The 19,537-nt window shown below is 42.9% G+C and overlaps 1 protein-coding gene across 2 annotated transcripts in view; it reads right to left on the bottom strand.

The window, feature by feature from the left end:
- dync2h1 (dynein cytoplasmic 2 heavy chain 1) overlaps positions 1–19,537 on the bottom strand; it is a 524,787-nt gene that overhangs the window by 137,254 nt on the left and 367,996 nt on the right. For both annotated transcript variants that reach the window (XM_078222026.1, XM_078222027.1), the window contains 3 exons: positions 16,324–16,434; positions 13,934–14,089; positions 12,492–12,567 (listed from right to left, as the gene is read on the bottom strand). In XM_078222026.1, coding sequence (XP_078078152.1) covers positions 12,492–12,567; positions 13,934–14,089; positions 16,324–16,434 — 343 coding nt within the window. The remainder of the gene's footprint in view (positions 1–12,491; positions 12,568–13,933; positions 14,090–16,323; positions 16,435–19,537) is intronic.

Raw genomic sequence — 19,537 nt, 5'->3', positions numbered from 1 at the left:
GAGATAAACCACAAGTTATTGTACATGTGGGGACACACGACATAGGGAGGATAGGGGAAGGGGATATTAGGCAGGGATTTATGGAGTTGGGGTGGAAACTAAAGGCCAAGACTGACAGAGTGGTTATCTCTGGACTCTTGCCTGTACCACGGGATAGTTTAGAGAGGAATAGGGAGAGGGAAGGTTTGAATTCATGGCTGAGGGGATGGTGCAGGAGGGAGGGGTTCAGGTACTTAAGCAATTGGGGCTCGTACTGGGGAAGGTGTGACCTCTATGAGAAGGATGGTCTACACCTTAATCAGAAGGGGACCAATATCCTGGGGGGTAAATTTGCTAAGGCCATGCAGGGAGGTTTAAACTGATTCGGGGGGGGGGAGGGATCCTGAGTAGTGGGGCTGAAAGTGAGGGATGCATGGATGGGGACTGCAATGCACGGCATTGCAGAGGTGGGGTGGAGCAGGGTTTGAAATGTGTATACTTCAATGCCAGGAGTATTTGCAATAAAGTGGGTGAACTTGCAGCGTGGATCAGTACCTGGGACTTCGATGTTGTGGCTATTTCAGAGACATGGATAGAGCAGGGGCAGGAATGGATCCTGCAGGTCCCGGGGTTCAAATGTTTTAGTCGAAGTAGGGAAGGAGGTAGAAGAGGGGGAGGGGTAGCATTATTGGTCAGAGATTGTATCACAGTGTCAGAGAGGAGGTTTGATGAGGACTTATCTGTTGAGGTAGTATGGGCGGAGATTAGAAATAGGAGAGGAGAGGTCACCCTGTTGGGAGTCTTTTATAGACCTCCTAAAAGTTCTAGAGAGGTTGAGGAAAGGATTGCGGAGTCAATCCTGCTTAGGAGTGAAAGTAATAGGGCAATTGTTATGGGGGATTTTAACTTGACTAATATTGACTGGAATTGTTATAGCTCTAGCTCGTTAGAGGGGTCAGTTTTTGTTCAAAGCGTGCAGGAAGGTTTTTTGACTCAGTATGTAGACAGGCCAACTAGAGGTGAGGCTATATTGGATCTGGTGCTGGGAAATGAGCCAGACCAGGTGCTAGACTTGGAAGTTGGTGTGCATTTTGGTGATAGTGACCACAATTCGGTTACGTTCACCTTAGTGATGGAAAGGGATAGGCATGAACCTCGGGCCAGTGGTTTTAGCTGGGGGAAGGGTAATTATGAGGCTATTAGGAGAGAATTAGGAAACATAGGTTGGACTAGGAGATTACAGGGACTGGGAACGTCCGACATGTGGAGTTTTTTCAAGGAGCAGCTACTGCGAGTCTGTGATAGGTATGTCCCTGTCAGGCAAGGAGGAATTGGTAGGGCTAGGGAACCGTGGTGCACCAAAAAAGTTTCTTTGTTGGTTAAAAAGAAAAAGGAGGCTTATGTTCGGATGAGACGTGAGCACTCGGGTAGTGCACTAGAAAGCTTTAGATTGGCTAAGAGGGAGTTGAAGAGCGAGCTTAGAAGGGCTAAAAGGGGACATGAGAAGACTTTGGCGGATAGGGTTAAAGAGAATCCTAAGGCGTTCTATAGGTATGTCAAGAACAGAAGGTTGGTTAGGGCAAGTTTAGGGCCAGTTATAGATGGCAGAGGGAAGTTATGTGTGGAACCGGAGGAGATTGGTGAAGCATTGAACCAATATTTCTCTTCGGTGTTCACGCAAGGGGACATGAATATAGCTGAGGAGGACACTGGGTTGCAAGGGAGTAGAATAGACAGTATTACAGTTGATAAGGAGGATGTGCAGGATATTCTGGAGGGTCTGAAAATAGATAAATCCCCTGGTCCGGATGGGATTTATCCAAGGATTCTCTGGGAGGCAAGAGAAGTGATTGCAGAGCCTCTGGCTCTGATCTTCAGGTCGTCGTTGGCCTCTGGTATAGTACCAGAAGATTGGAGGTTAGCGAATGTTGTCCCATTGTTTAAGAAGGGGAACAGAGACTTCCCCGGGAATTATAGACCGGTGAGTCTCACTTCTGTTGTCGGCAAGATGTTGGAAAAAATTATAAGGGATAGGATTTATAGTTATTTGGAGAGTAATGAATTGATAGGTGATAGTCAGCATGGTTTTGTGGCAGGTAGGTCGTGCCTTACTAACCTTATTGAGTTTTTTGAGAAAGTGACCAAGGAGGTGGATGGGGGCAAGGCAGTGGACGTGGTATATATGGATTTTAGTAAGGCGTTTGATAAGGTTCACCATGGTAGGCTTCTGCAGAAAATGCAGATGTATGGGATTGGGGGTGATCTAGGAAATTGGATCAGGAATTGGCTAGCGGATAGGAAACAGAGGGTGGTGGTTGATAGTAAATATTCATCATGGAGTGCGGTTACAAGTGGTGTACCTCAGGGATCTGTTTTGGGGCCACTGCTGTTTGTAATATTTATTAATGATCTGGATGAGGGTATAGTTGGGTGGATTAGCAAATTTGCTGATGACACCAAAGTCGGTGGTGTGGTAGACAGTGAGGAAGGGTGTCGTAGTCTGCAGGAAGACTTAGACAGGTTGCAAAGTTGGGCCGAGAGGTGGCGGATGGAGTTTAATGCGGAGAAGTGTGAGGTAATTCACTTTGGTAGGAATAACAGATGTGTTGAGTATAGGGCTAACGGGAGGACTTTGAATAGTGTGGAGGAGCAGAGGGATCTAGGTGTATGTGTGCATAGATCCCTGAAAGTTGGGAATCAAGTAGATAAGGTTGTTAAGAAGGCATATGGTGTCTTGGCGTTTATTGGTGGGGGGATTGAATTTAGGAGTCGTAGCGTTATGTTGCAACTGTACACAACTCTGGTGCGGCCGCACTTGGAGTACTGTGTGCAGTTCTGGTCCCCACATTACAGGAAGGATGTGGAGGCTTTGGAGAGGGTGCAGAGGAGGTTTACCAGGATGTTGCCTGGTATGGAGGGGAGATCCTATGAGGAGAGGCTGAGGGATTTGAGATTGTTTTCGCTGGAAAGGCGGCGGCTAAGAGGGGATCTTATTGAAACATATAAGATGATTAGAGGTTTAGATAGGGTGGATAGTGATAGCCTTTTTCCTCTGATGGAGAAATCCAGCACGAGGGGGCATGGCTTTAAATTGAGGGGGGGTAGTTATAGAACCGATGTCAGGGGTAGGTTCTTTACCCAGAGGGTGGTGAGGGATTGGAATGCCCTGCCAGCATCAGTAGTAAATGCGCCTAGTTTGGGGGCGTTTAAGAGATCCGTAGATAGGTTCATGGACGAAAAGAAATTGGTTTAGGTTGGAGGGTCACAGTTTTTTTTTTTAACTGGTCGGTGCAACATCGTGGGCCGAAGGGCCTGTTCTGCGCTGTAATGTTCTATGTTCTATGTTCTATGACAGCTTTGCAAGTTTCTTCTTGTCTAACAGTGAGAACAATGGTTTATGATTCACTTCAATGGTGACTTTCAGACCAATAATGTAGTCAGTGAACTTCTTGCAAGCACACGTAACTGCAAGAGCTTCCTTTTTGATAACAGCATAACTTACCTGTGTCTCACAGTCCTCTAGATGCGTAAAACACCGGTCAGCGACATCCATCCAGTTGCTCCTGGTTCTAAAATTGCCGCTAAGCCTGTGGAGGCAGCATACATTGCTATTGTCGTGGGCAGGGATGGATTGCAGTGAGTCAGGATATCGGGTCTTTGGTGAGACCGAATGCCTAGCTTGGCATGTCTCCCAGCACCACATCTGGCCATTTTTGAGTAGGTGTTTCAGGGGTCCTGTGATCTGCGCAAGTTGGGCAGAAATTTTGCCAACTGGTTCACCATGTCCAGGTCTTTTGAGGTCTGGAATAGATGTTGGGGGTTGCAAACTCACTGATTGCCTGTGTTTTGTTTGCCATGATGCTTTTGCTGCTCACATATGTCCTTAGAACAGAAAAGAGGTCTCAGAGAACTCACAGCCACGATTCTCCCAAAAGTGCTGAATTGGTGGGAAAACTGTTCTCAATCCCAAGAGCTTCTCACCTGAGTCTCCGCACTCTGTGCACTGCAAAGGTCCCAGTCGTGAATCTCGTTAAAAATCCAGGGGAGCGGGGCCTATTCACGCCAGAGTCTGACAGTTCTGGAACTCTGCGCATGCACAGTGGCCCCGATCCGTCAGACTCCCCGTTTGCTGGCCAGCTCGATCGCTGGCCAGCCCGGGACCCCTGCAGTGCTGCCCCACCAGCAACCCCCCCCACCTCGGCCCGCCCAGGCCAGCCCTGACCCTCCCACCCCGGAGCACCCCGATGTCCAGCCCACCACCCCCCCAGCAGTGGTGATTCTCCCCCCCCCCACCCCTACCCCGTATCCCTCCCCTCCCCTCTCCGGGAGGCCCGCCCAATCGCTGCCCTCCCTCCATCCCAGACCGATCCTGTCTGCAGAGTGGCAGCGGGATCCCCCAACTCCACCGATTGCCTGTAGGCCTTGCCCACAATAGACCCCACCCCCGGCACTGCCCGATGCCCGGTGGGCAGTGCCAAGGTGTCCTCTGGGCATGGGCACTTTGCCAATTGGGCAGTGCTGGGGGCACAGGCTGGCACTGCCAAGGTGCCCATCCCCAGGGGGCACCCCCCCACCGCCCGACCTCCTGGGGGGGCCCCGATTGCCCCCCTTCATTCCGGTGGGGTCGACCGCTAGTTCCCGAAGAGGGGAGATACTCTAAACCTCGCCGCAATGAAGTACTCCTGGAGGGGTGGGAGATTCAATCGGGATCTGAAGGGTCCTGATAATGAACTGCTAAACATATTTAAAATACATTTGGAACAGGTTCAAATGACTTACCTGCCTTCCCGCTGGTTTCCAACATGGTCTGACCGACGACTGTTTGCCAGCTCTGGGAGATGTGTATGTGCAAATCCCGGAACAAGGCCGGTGACACGCATCTCCCACCATTACCCGCCAGAAAAGTTGCGGGTCGCAATGGGAGAATCGTGGCCCATATTTCTCATTCAATGTCAGCCCTACTTCCTGCAAGCATTCTAGGGTAGCCATGGACCGACCCCCCTGTTGTGTTCCTCAATGATTGTACCATGGACCAAAATATCATCCATATGGCAAATGACATCCTCCAGGCCTTCTAAGATGGACAACATTGTGCACTGACAAATCTTGGGTGCTGAGGTAATGCTGAAGGGCAGAATCTGCGAAATGGGTGATAAATTAAGTCAGCAATCTGAACTTTGCATCTAATGGAAGTAGTCAGAAGCCACTGTTATCATTGAGCTTTGAAACCACTGCTTTTTGAGAGCTTGGTCAGGTTGTCGTCCACTGAGGACATCGGATGAACTTTTCTCACCACTGCCTTGTTCAGTTGTGTCAGGTGAACACAGGCGCGAATGGACTCGTCCTCGAACACCATTCAGTCAGCTGAGTACAGGGAGATGACCCCCATTTTGGTCATCCAGTTGTTGCTGCGTTTGCTTCATAAATGTGTGTGCTATTCTTCAAGCTGTGAACAGGCACACAGGCTTGGCATCCTCTCTCAATGTAATACTGTATACAATCTTCTGTCACCTTAATCCAGTGAAAGGTTTCAGAAACTTTTTCTTAAAATTGTAACCAGACCCTTGTCGGCGAACCTCATCAAGTTTCTGAAAGAAGTTGAGATCCACACAGGTTTTCCTGCTCAAGAGCAAAAAGTCTTGATTATAGAATGCAAATAATGTCCCAAAATCTGTTTGATTTTGTATTGGTGTGTGACATACAATGAACCTTTAACTGCAACCTGCTCTGTACAGCGGTATTGTGGGTGGCAGCAGGCTTTGCTCCACCAGCCATGCTCTTTATCTGAGAGGAACGTAACATTGGCTCCCGCGTCCAATTTGAAATCGATGGGCTGACCATTCACAGAGATGTCAGCATTCCAAAAGGATAATCCAAGATTTGTGATCTCACCCAAGAAGCATGGTTGGACTCCTTCCTGGTGTGGTACCTCAATTTCGAGGGCTTTTTTGGGATCTTCCGCATGTCTCAATGTTGTAGATTTGCACAGTTTCCAAAGTGTCCCAGCTGGTTGCAGCTGAAACACTGCACAGAGATTGCTGGACATTGCTCTCGCCTCGGAGAAATTTTGGCTCCATAGTGCTGACATGTCCTCCCGCCCTCGTGTGCTCAGTATGGGTACTGTCATTTGCCCTTTCATTGCTTTATTGGGGGTATTCTATCCCTCTTTTGAAGTTCTCGCCAATACTTGAAGATGAAAATACTTTGCAAAGAATTGTAAACCTCATCATCAACTTGGCTGAGGATTCATCAATGTCTTGCATTTGGATTATTTCATTGGCAATTTCACCAAGTAAGTATAGAAACATATTAACTTCGACTTCCTCTGATTTCTTACATAACGCTGATATACTCTGGTAACTTAAAAAGAAAATCTTCTCCGTAATTCCCAATTTTGCATCTAGATTAGCTCTTGCATCATCCCAAATTGATGTGGTACGGTGGATTTATTATCCATGGTTTCTTTTCAACTTGGGAGGCGGGTGGGGGGGGGGGGGGGGGGGGGGGTACAGCTTTGAATCTTGTTTCTCTTTTAAAGATGATGCTGCAGTGACCATTTTTTCAATGCTTCTTCCTGTGCCCATCAGGTTTTGGCAGCAATTGCGGACCCGACTTTCAAAGGGATTGATTTATTGCAGTGAATTTTTAAATCAAAGATTTGGCCCCTTTGGAACATTTTTGGAGTACATTAGGGCGAATAAAGGGTGATTCCCAGCTTTGGCTGAGTTTTAAAACTTCTCTTTTCTTGATGGATCTCGGTTGCCATGTGCAATGGAATTTCTTTTTTGGCAATCTCCAGCTGTGTCTTTGGTTCAGGTCAGGGTGCTGCTCCTTTCGTTTTTCAAATTCCAGATCCTTCAGCAGCTTCTGGGTTCATTAGTTAGCTGCCATCATGTTGTAAAAGTTGTTCAGAAAGTCTCACAAAGAGGTTCAGACATTTGCAAAGTTGAACAGTATTGTTTATTGATAGCACACAACGATGTATATGTACAAATTATAGCCCAAACTAGAAGCTTGGATAACAAGAGATATTGTGAGCCTAGTCAAAGAGAAAAAGGAAGCATTTGTCAAAGCTAGGAGGCTGGGAACACACGAAGCAAGTGTGGAATACAAGGAAAGTAGAAAGAAACTTAAGCAAGGAGTAAGAAGAGCTAAAAGGGGTCATGAAAAAGCATTGGCCAGCAGGATTAAGGAAAATCACATATATAAAGAGCAAGAGGGTAGCCAGGGAGAGGGTTGGCCCACTCAAGGACAAGGGAGGAAATCTATGTGTGGAGCCAGAGGAAATGGGCGAGGTATTAAATGAGTACTTTGCGTCAGTATTCACCAAAGAGAAGGACTTGGTGGATGATGAGTCTGGGAAAGGATGTGGAGATAGTTTGAGTCATGTTGAGATCAAAAAGGAGGAGGTATTGGGGTTCTTGAGAAACATCAAGGTAGACAAGTCTCCAGGGCCTGATGGGATATACCCCTGAATACTGAGAAAGGCAAGAGAGGAAATTGCTGGGGCCTTGAGAGAAATCTTTGTATCCTCACTGGCTACAGGGGAGGTCATGATGTGGAGATGCCGACGTTGGACTGGGGTGAATACAGTAAGAAGTCTCACAACACCAGGTTATGCTGTGAGACTTCTTACAGGGGAGGTCCCAGAGGATTGAAGAATAGCCAATGTTGTTCCTTTGTTTAAGAAGGGAAGCAAGAATAATCCAGGTAATTACAGGCCGGTGAGCCTTAAATCAGTGCTAGGGAAATAATTGGAGAGGATTCTTCGAGACAGGATTTATTCCCACTTGGAAATAAGTGGACGTATTAGTGAGAGGCAACATGGTTTTGTGAAGGGGAGGTCGTGTCTCACAAACTTGATCGTGTTTTTCGAGGAAGTGACGAAGATGATTGATGAGGGTAGGGCAGTGGATGTTGTCTACATGGACTTCAGTAAGGCCTTTGACAAGATCCCTCATGGCAGACTGGTGCAGAAGGTGAAGTCGCATGGGATCAGAGGTGAGCTGGCAAGGTGGATACAAAACTGGCTCGGTCAAAGAAGACAGAGGGTAGCAGTGGAAGGGTGCGTTTCTGAATGGAGGGCTGTGACAAGTGATGTTCCTCAGGGATCAGTGCTGGGACCTTTGCTGTTTGTAATATATATAAAAATGATTTGGAGGAAAATGTAACTGGATTGATTAGTAAGTTTGCGGACAACACAAAGGTTGGTGGATTAGCGGATAGCGATGAGGACCATCAGAGGATACAGCAGGATATAGATCAGTTGGAGACTTGGGCGGAGAGATGGCAGATGCAGTTTAATCCGGACAAATGTGAGATAATGCATTTTGGAAGGTCTAATACAGATAGGAAATATACAGTAAATGGCAGAACCCTTAGGAGTATTGATAGGCAAAGGGATCTGGGTGTACGGTACACAGATCACTGAAAGTGGCAAAGCAGGTGGAGGAGGTAGTCAAGAAGGCATACGGCATGCTTGCCTTCATCGGCCGTGGTATTGAGTTTATATATTGGCAAGTCATGCTGCCGCTTTATAGAACCTTAGTGAGGCCGCACTTGGAATATAGTGTTCAATTCTGGTCGCCACACTACCAGAAGGGTGTGGAGGCTTTGGAGAGGGTACAGAAAAGATTTACCAGGATGTTGCCTGGTATGGAGGGCATTAGCTATGAGGAGAGGTTGGCGAAACTTGGTTTGTTATCACTGGAGCGATGGAGGTTGAGGGGAGTCCTGATAGAAATCCACAAGATTATGAGAGGCATGGACAGAGTGGATAGTCAGAAGCTTTTTCCCAGGGTGGAAGAGTCAATTACTAGGGGGCATAGGCTTAAGGTGCGAGGGGAAAGTTTTAAGAGATGTACGAGGCAGATTTTTTTACACAGAGTGGTGGGTGCCTGGAACTCGTTGCCGGGGGAGGTAGTGGAAGCGGACACGGTAGTGACTTTTATGGGGCGTCTTGACAAGTACATGAACGAGATGGGAATAGAGGGATATGCCGCAGATCTCCCACTCACCTGATGAAGGAGCAGCGCTCCGAAAGCTAGTGGCGTTTGCTACCAAATAAACCTGTTGGACATTAACCTGGTGTTGTTAGACTCCTTACTGTGTTTACCCCAGTCCAACCCCGGCATCTCCATCATCAGTGCTTTATTAGCAGTGTTTTTTTTACAGCAGTCGTTTCACAAGTCAGCATTCCAAATGTGAGTTATGATCTATTTGAAATAATTGGCGAACTCTCACAATTCACTTTTGGTAGTCAGTTTGATTGGTCCTGGTACAAAGGACATTGCATCTTAATGATAATATGTTGCAAGTCCATTCTTCTCCATTTAACGAATGGTACTCAGATATTCATGACTACATTTTTTTAGCCAGCTATCAGGCCAAGTTCTCTGGGAAAGCTTTTCCTGTGTTCTTAGCCTTATCAAAATAAGAGATGAGTCTTTTGTCACTGGCATTGTCTCATCCCTATCCTATAGGTCCAGGTGCACCAGTACCATGGGTGTGTACAGCCCCAATTTTGGTAGAGTCATACAAACATATGAACACACAAAACAACTGCAATCAGGAAGTTTTTTTAAAAATACATTACCAAAATCTCTCAGAGATTCACTGCCAATATTAGTTTATGATGTGGAGATGTCAGCGTTGGACTGGGGTAAACACAGTAAGAAGTCTTACAACGCCAGGTTAAAGTCCAGGTGTTGTTCGACTTCTTACAGTATTAGTTTATTCAGCTTTGGGTGGTATAGTTACCATTTTTCAGATTAAAATTATTATAAATGAAAAAATAATTGCTTCCAATCTTCTGCCAAAGTATTTTATAATTGACCATGGGTTTTTATATGGGTGGTGCACCTGGATTGTCTTCAGTGATAATTGCACAATTTTCTTCTGGCAGTCATTCGCGAAACCCAAGTTCATAACCAAATGTCAGAAGAAATAAAGAAAGATAGGCAAAGAAAATGGTGCCCATCAGGCAGCACCAAAGTGAACTGTCAGCAGCACTATAAAGAAAAATATACTGGACTGAGTAAGAGCCACATTTATAAAATCACATAAAAATCCATTCTAGTAAGCAGAAATCGGGCAGTAACACATTTATTTAATGCTTCCTGTCATAACCCCCAAGCTGCAGATTTTGAAGGAGATTCACCATATTTGAGTAATGTTGGCAGATAGGAAAAAATGTGACCAGGCCGACACCCTATACTGGTCGTGTTTGCCACTTAATTCCAGATCGAGAGCTCTTTGGCACTATACAATGGCTATCTAAAATAAGGCATTTTTTGTTTTGACAATAATTGCATGTTAATAAACACATAAAGCCATAGTCAAAGGGCACAGAAAAAGATCATTCAGCCCATCGAGTCTATGCTGGCTCTCCATATAGCAATCCAGTCAGTTGCATTCCCCCATTCTTAGCCCTACAAGTTCCTTCAAGTGGCCATCCAATTTCCTTTCAAAATTATTGATCGGCTCTGCTTTCGGCAGCAATGTTCCAGGTCATTATCACTCACTTTGTAAACAATTTAATCCTTGCATTCCCCCCTGCATCTCTTGACAAAATCATTAAATTTGTGTCCCATTGTTCTTGTACCATAACTTAACTTATCCAAATCTGTCATAATCTTATACACTTATAGCAAATCTTCTCATAACCTCCTTTGCTCCAAGGGCAACAGCTCCAGCTAGTACAACCTAACCTTGTAGCTAAAATCCCCTATCCAGGAACCATTTCAGTAAATCTCCTCTGCAACATCTCAAGGGCCCTCACATCCAACTTAAAGCAAAGTGACTGAAACAGGACATAAAACTCTAGTTTGGGTCTAAACAGAGCTTTATAAAGGTTCAGCATAACTTCACTATTTTTATATTCAATGCCTCTGTTTATGAATCCCAAGATCACATATGCTTTGTTAACCACACTATCAATATGTCCTGCCACCTTCAAGGGCTTATATGCGCATGCATCCCCCAGGTCCTTCTGTCCCTGCAGACATTTACAATTGTCTCATTAAATGTCTATTGCCTCCTCAATCCCTTCTGCCAAAATGCATCACCTCACAATTACTTGTATTAAATTCCATTTGCTGCTTGTTTGCCCATTCTGCTAACCTATCTATCCCTTTGCATTAATAATAATCATCCTCGCTGTTTGCCACTCGTTTGGTATCATCAGCAGATTTTGCAGTTGTACTCTGTAAGCTAATATTCAACTCTTTTATATATGTATAAAGACAGTGGGGTCCTGGCACTGACTATTGGGAAACCACCTTTCAGTCTAAAATATAACCAATTAACAAGACACACTGTTTTCTGTACTTAAGTTAATGTTGACACTGACCCTCCTATTCCATGAGCTACAATGAGTTGGCCATCAGTGCAAAAGTGGTAACAGCTGAGGCCTCCTTTCAGGCATCTAAAAGAACAAAACAAATTACAGCATAGGAACTTCGGCCCTCCAAGCCCGCACCGACCATGCTGCCCGACTGAACTAAAGCCCCCCACCCTTACGGGGACCATATCCCCTCTATTCATATACTTGTCAAGACGCCCCTTAAAAGTCACCATCATAAAAGAACAAAGTCTGTTATTGAGCTTGGATTAGCATGTAATCTAACAATGCAAACATATCTCTAGGACTCTGCAAAAACAGTGGGGGGCACAATCAAACTGAAGTAAATGACTCACCCACTCTCTTCCCAATACAATCTGGCCAAAACAATTTTAAATTGCAGGCAGCAGGAACAGCCTTGATATGGCTACACTGGAGGAGCTGGAGTGATTCTCCTTAAAGAAGAGCAAGTTGAGAAGTGATTTGATCAAGGTGTTCAAATCATGAGGGATATCTCTGGACAGAGTAAATAGAAATAGTCCCTGTTGGTGGAATGCTCAAGAATCATAAGGCACAGATGTTAGGTGAATGGCAAAAGAACCAAAGATGGAATGATGAAAAGTTTTTATACACTAGGAGTGGTTAAGATCTGGAATCCACTGCCTGCGTGATAAGCACCTAAAGAGAAAACATTTGTAGGGTGACATTGAAAGGGCAGGGATTAGCTAAGTCACTCTTGCAGAGGGACTGCATGGTAGGTTCTTTCTTCAAATATGTAGATTGGGTTCCGATAGTGTAATTGAGAGCTGATTACAATATTAACATGAAGCTTGAGGAGGAATGCAGGCAGTGACTTTAATTTCCACTTACTAGTCCTTGATCTGCACTTACCATAGAATTACAGAATGGTTACAGCACAGAAAGAGACCATTCAGCTTTTCGAGTTTGCCTGCTCTCCGCAGTTGCATAAAATGCCTTTACGTGCAATGCATCTTTATTTCTGTAGATGTTACCATGTTTCATGCATTTTAACATATCTTTCTTGAGAATCATCAACATTTTTGTTTATTAACAATAAAGATGTAGCCAACAGTACTAAGAAAGATTTTAATTATTCCACAGTATAAATCAAAGTAAATTAAGCACAGTATTTCATCAAAATATGGCTCACCTTCGAAAAGCCTGTCAATGATTTCAAATCCAGCTCGGAGATCAGACAAAGAAAATTCATAAAATTTGGTCCAACCCTGAAATTAAACGATATACAGGGACAAATGAATATTTTTTTCTGAAAGTTATATGACATCTATCTGTATGCTAGAAAAAACAAACTACTGATTTGAGTCTTGTATTGTTGAAAAATTGGCAATGAATGGTACATAGGAAATAGGAGCGGGTGATGACCATTCAACTCTTGGAGACTGGTCTGTCATTCTATATGGTCATGGCTGATCCTCTATCTCAACAACTCCCACTTTCTCTCCATACCCATTGAACCTTTTAGAATCTAGAAATCTATCTATTTCCTTACTAAATATGTTCAGTGGTTTGGCCTCAACAGCCTTTTGTGGTAGAGAATTCCACAGGTTCAACACCCTTTGACTGAGGCAGTTTCTCCTCACCTCAGTCCTAAATGTCCTATCTCATATCCTGAGACTATGACCCCTTGTTCTAGACCTCCCCAGCCAGAGGAAACAACAGGAGGGATTTTACAACCTCGCTCTGGCAAGATTGTAAAATCCCGCCTGAGGTCAACGGAGATTTCCGTTCTGGGAACTTTGCCCGCCCCGATTCTGGCGAGGTGGTTGGTTTTATGCCAACATCTCTGCATCCAGTCTGTCCAGCCTGTCAGAATTTTATACATTTCAATCAGATCCTCTCTCATTCTTCTAAAGTCCAGTGAATACAGGCCCACTTGACCCAATCTCTCCTCATACAAGAATTGTGCCATCCCAGGAATCAGTCTGGTGAACCTTCGCTACACTCCCTCTATAATTATCTATTCGACTAGTTACATCCTCAAAAGTCATCCTCAGTGGGTTGTCAAACATGATTTCCCTTTCATAAATCCATGGTGACTTTGTGTAATCCTGTTGATATTTTCGAAGTGTCCTGTTATCACATCCTTTATATTAGACTCTAGCATTTTCCCTGGTACTGATGTTAGGCTAACTGGGTCTGTTATTCCCTGTTTTCACCCTCCCTCCTTCTTTAAATAGCAGAGTTACATTTGCCACCTTCCACTCTATAGAACAAGAATATACAGAATTTTGGAAGATGGCATTTGTATCTTTCTCCATGAAAACAGAACTAAAGTAGTTGTTTGATTGCTCTGAGGTTCTTTATATGTCAAACATAATGAGAAAAGCAATACAAGGTCATTGAAAAAAGTAGTGAATTCACTCCAACTTATGACACCAAAAGAAATTAAAACCTTTAAAAAGTGAATGTTGATGTATAGTAAAATTGCCAGATATAGTTTAAGCCATTTGCAGTCTTAAAAGTTGTTCAATACTCTTTACCTCCACATGGAAACTACTTGAAAGTTTAACTATGAATCAAGTTCAAGTTTTCGCTCTGGTATAAATGTTTGCTTGATACTAGCGTACATACTTGAGGGATATACTTCCTCCTCTCCTGACAAACAGCATGAAACCAGGCCAAGCTGAAGAGGGATTGTGCTCGTTCTAATACACCTTTCCTAGCAATTTGCTCTGATGTCCAGGATTCATAGGTCCTCATCAAGTTCTTCTTTAAACCTGGCGGTGCCTGTTAGATGAACAAAACAACAGTGAAAAAATAGCAGTCTTTCAGATATCTAACTAAAGATATATTAGAATTATATGCTTTTGGTGTGTTATGATCTAATTGGGATGCTGAAGTTGTAAACAGGTAATTTAATATACTTTAGAAAAGAAATTATGTTTTTTTATTAAAGATAAAGTTGCAATAGAGTTTTTAGCAGCTTTTACAGATATGTAAATGCTGGTGACATATTTATTGCTTCTAGGAATTTTAGGCAGCCTCATTACTATTCTATGATTCTATGACTATGGATGCTTAAGAAATTTGATATCTTATAACATAAGTTGTACATGAATATCTTCATTTATGTTTTTCAATTGCTATTAATTAATCAGCATTGAACTGAGCTAAAGTTCTATTCAAAGTTGCGAATAATCGAATGTTCTGGAGATTACAACGACTGCTTGCGGCATCAGGCAGCATTTGACCAAATGTGAACCCGAGTAAAACTGAAGCTAATGGGGGTCAGGAGAAAACTCTCCAGTGGCTACAGGCACAAAAAACATGGTTATGGTTGTTAGAGGTCACTCAGCCCTTAAGATACTGCTCAGGCCAGCCTCTTTAGTATTAATGAATTAATACTGTGACACAATAAAAATCATGGTACCATCTGTCATCCCACCACTGCCACCATGTCATGTTATTAAAATGATAAATACCTTGGGCTTACTTACTGTACAATACATCAATCACTCATAAGGGATTGATAAATATGTTATGGATTCATTTATTAAGACCAAACACATGAGAACAGTTGTAAATAGGGATAAAGCTTGAAGGCATCAGGGCTCGAAACTTTGGCTCTATTCTTTCTCCACAGATGCTGTCAGACCTGCTGAGTTTCTCCAGTATTTTTTGTTTTTGTTTGAGAGCTATATGTGTGCTCTGCTCAAAGCAAAAGTGAAACTAAGATATAATCACATGACACATTTCCCTTCTAGTGATGTCATGTTGATATCCCTTAAAAGGAATATTACAACACATTCCAGCCATGTTTTAGACATGGGTCAGTTGTCTCTTGCCCTAAATCAGAAAGTGTGGGTTCAAGTCCCATTCCGGAACTTGAGCACAGCAATTAAGCTGACAGTCCACTGCAGTACCGTGGGAATGCTGTACTATCTTTCCAATGAGATGTTAAACCAAGGCTCCATTTATGCTCTCAGGTGGGCATAAAAGATTCCAAGACATAAGTTCAATGAGTAGCAGAGTTAATCTGGTATCCTGACCAATATTGATCTATTAATCAACATCACCAAAGCAAGTTGTCTGGTCATTAATACAGTTTAGTGTGTGCAATTGGCACCATTTTTCCTTCACTCCAACAGGATCGAGATTTTAAAAATATTTTTTTGGTTGTAAAGCACTTTGGGACATCAGGTGACCATGAAAGGCACTGTATAAATGCAAGTCTTTTTCAGACTCGTGTTCAACTGTCCTGTTTGAATCCCTCTAATCACTTTCCTATTCCACCAACAGCTGTTGTGTGTGTATTATTCTTCCTCATCTTCTGTGGATTCTCTGTGTATTAAATATAAAGAAGGATACTGAGGAGTGGGCGAGAAAGTAGAGTTGAGGTAGATCATCAGCCATGATCATATTGAATGGCAGAACAAGTTCAAGGGACCGTTTGGTCTATTCCCATTCCTTTTTACTTATGTTATGAACACTCCATGGTCTAACCCCTCACTATTGTTCATCCTCATCCAGTTCAATCCCCACCCCAATAACACTTCCCTCTTGCACATCCCTCCTCTTTTTGCAGTGCTTTCAGCTTCCTAAGTTCCACTTTTGCTTCCTGAGCTCAACTCTCCAATTCGTTTAATTACCCTTTTTAACTTCTCCTTCTTTGACTCAGACTCTATTTTCACTTTCTGCCTCTATGAATAATGTTGGCTGGTATTTTGACATCAATGGTATTAAATAAATACAAACTACTGTTCTTAGCCATTCCAAACTTCCTTTATAGGTCATTGGATAGCATCCTTTATCACCTAAGGAAGAAGGAGAAGTGGGTATATGATATTTGCCAATGAAGTCTATGAACTGGTAATTATCTGTGTGTAGGCACACCAAGATGGTACTCTCTTCCACTGAATTTAACATTAATATGTCATTTTAATGCAACGTTATTCCTAATTAAAAACATTAATCAATAATCACTGTCTTAAAAATTTGACTTTCCTGTAAAACAAACTTACTTCATACGTTATTTTAAGACTGGACTGAAGTAATATTGGGGAAAACTTAGGATGGTTTTCAGATGTAAGCCAAAGACGGAAATTTGTATGTGGCTCAAGTCTATTCAGTTCCTGTTAAAAAAGACAACAGAAAATTAGTTAACCCATTAAACTGAAATCTTTTTTTTAAATTTAAAATTTTTTAAAATTTAAGCATCATTTTCTTGCTCATGTAATGTATATCAGTATAACCGTCTTGATACAAGTAGCCTTTATGCATGTGTGAATTTTGATAGGAGACATAAGCAAGCAGTTGAATTGTGGGAGAAATCACAGCTGAACCCAACCTTTTTGCCTCAGCTTTACCACATCATCCGTATACTTCCTTCAAGAATATCTAGATATCATGATGAACCAATTCTCTCATTGTTGACCCAAGTGACTGAGGTCAATTATAGCACCCCCAACAAGTGTTGCTACCAGCCACCAATCTACTAGTTGTGCTCACTGGTCTATTCAGGAAGTTTGTTAGTTCTTAAAGGCTTAAAATGTTTACGTACAGCTGATCCTATAATGTTGTAATTTGTGCTTTTTTATATTCTGTGCATCAAGTCAAGAGTTCTAGAAAACAGTTTGATTCCTAATCAGGCTATTCAGGCTCAGTCTTGACAGCCGGTAGAACTTATTCGAAGTTCTGGCAATCCAAACAATTTTTTGACCTTTTTAAAAGAAAACTGCACACAGGTGTAGGTAGGTAAAAACCCACAAAGAAGAAATATTATCTCTTTAAAAATATCTGATATGGTGCTCTCCTATTTAAGAAGCAATCTTGCAAAAACAGTGCACGCAGGTGCAAATTAATGAAGGGACAAACAGATTAAAGTGAAAACCTGGGTAAAGAGATGGTGTGGGAAGGAGGGGGTTCCATTTCATGGGACACTGGTGCCAGTATTGGGATGGGCGGAAAATGTACCACTGGAACGGGCTGCACTTGAATCGGGCTGAAGCAAAGGTCCTAGCAGAAAGAATGAGCAAGACTATAATTAAAATTTTTAACTAATAATATGCTGCAGGAAACTGCTGGAAATTACAGAAAAAATTACCGGGCGGCACGGTAGCACAGTGGTTAGCACTGCTGCTTCACAGCTCCAGGGTCCCGGGTTCGATTCCCGGCTCGGGTCACTGTCTGTGTGGAGTTTGCACATTCTCCTCGTGTCTGCGTGGGTTTCCTCCGGGTGCTCCGGTTTCCTCCCACAGTCCAAAGATGTGCGGGTTAGGTTGATTGGCCAGGTTAAAAAATTGCCCCTTAGAGTCCTGGGATGTGTAGGTTAGAGGGATTAGTGGGTAAAATATGTGGGGGTAGGGCCTGGGTGGGATTGTGGTCGGTGCAGACTCGATGGGCCGAATGGCCTCCTTCTGCACTGTAGGGTTTCTATGAAACCTAATAATAAAAGAATTAGCAAGAGAGAGCAACTAAATGAAGGACTAATGAAAATGCATGAATGGCCGGAGATTGGATTAAGTCATGGAGCATAAGGGTAAAATGATTATTAAGAATAAATAAAAGTACTGCCACAGTATTGTACCTGATATTCAGGACAGAATGGATGAACTGGAGGCAATAATTAGTAGGGTGAATCCTAATATAGTAGGATTACTGAAACATAGCTACCTATAGAAAAGGATTTTCATTAAATTTGCAGGATATAACATATTTAGGAAAGGAAGGTGCTGTAGCTGTATAGGTCACAAATAACATAACAGCTCTAGAAAAAAAGCTGTAATCATCAATAAGATCGATACAGAATCCACATAAGACCATAAGACCATAAGACATAGGAGCAGAATTAGGCCAATCGGCCCATTGAGTCTGCTCCGCCATTCAATCATGGCTGCTTTTTTTTTCATCCCCATTCTCCTGCCTTTTTCCCATAACCCCTGATCCCCTTATTAATCAAGAACCGATCTATCTCTGTCTTAAAGACACTCAATGACCTGGCCTCCACCGCCTTCTGCGGCAAAGAGTCCCACCGATTCACCACTCTCTGGCTGAAGAAATTCCTCCTCTGTTTTATGGATTGAGTTAAACGATAAGGAGAGATCCATCACCCTAATAGGTATATACTACAGACCAAAAAGTATTGGAAGAGAATTGGAAGAGCAAATGTGCAGGCAAATATGCAGGTGAGCAGAGGGCATAAATATCCATCACAAAAGATGTCAACAACCTTAATTAAACTAGCAGGAAGGAGTAGCAAAAGGATAAAAGAAATCAAGCTTTCATAGAGTTTTTACAGTACCCCTTTCTCACTCAGTATGTAAGAATTCCAAGAAGAAAAGAATTATTGCTCAGTTTTGTAATGGCTAATACACTATCACAGGTAAGAGAAGAGTAGGAGAGCATCATAGTGGTTACAATTATAACATAGAAAGGTTCACACTAAGGATGAAGAATGACATAAGTAGAACAAAGATTAAGGTAATAAAACAAAAAAAAGAATAAGAGTAGCATGGTGAGAAAATGCTGAAAAACAGAGACAGGCAAAAAAATTCAGACATCTTTAAAAGAGTAAGCAATAGAGTTTAAAGGAATGATGTCCCATTAAACACCAAAAACGACCAAATTAATGTGAGACTAATGTGGATGAATAAAGAACAAAAGGAAAATTGAATCTAAAGAAAATACAAACACATACTGAGATACTAAAGTATGGGAAGGAAAAATGGAATACAAAAACTTTAGGAGAGAAATTGAAAAATAATCATTTGGAAGGCAAAATAAAATTTTGGAATCAAATTAAAAAGCAAATAAAAATGAATGTGTTCTTTTGGCATATAAATAACATAAAGAAAATGTAAATCGAACTATTAAGGCTTGAGCACGATAAAATCCCAGGTAATGACAAAGAAATGGCAGAATAATTCAGGCTGGTCCAACACACAGCTGGATGCGGCCCCTGATGCCCCCAGAAGCAGTTTTCAAAATGGCGATGAGTGGAGTGGAAGATTCTGAAAGCAACTTCTTCTCCAATTACAGGTTATTCCTCTGCCATGTTTGCTGCTGATAGGCTCATGAATGAGCTATCAGCAGCAGATGAGAGAGAGAGAGAGCAGGCGAGAAAGAGCAAGAGAATGCAAAAGTGAGACTAGTTGCCGTGCTGAGCAGGGCGAGGGAGCGGCTGACTGTCGGGCCAAACAGGGGGAGGGAGAGGCTGACTGCTGGGCTGGGTGGGCA

Source organism: Mustelus asterias, chromosome 10, assembly GCF_964213995.1.
Source record: "Mustelus asterias chromosome 10, sMusAst1.hap1.1, whole genome shotgun sequence".
Lineage (NCBI taxonomy): Eukaryota > Metazoa > Chordata > Chondrichthyes > Carcharhiniformes > Triakidae > Mustelus > Mustelus asterias.
This window is presented reverse-complemented; position numbering and strand designations above follow the sequence as displayed.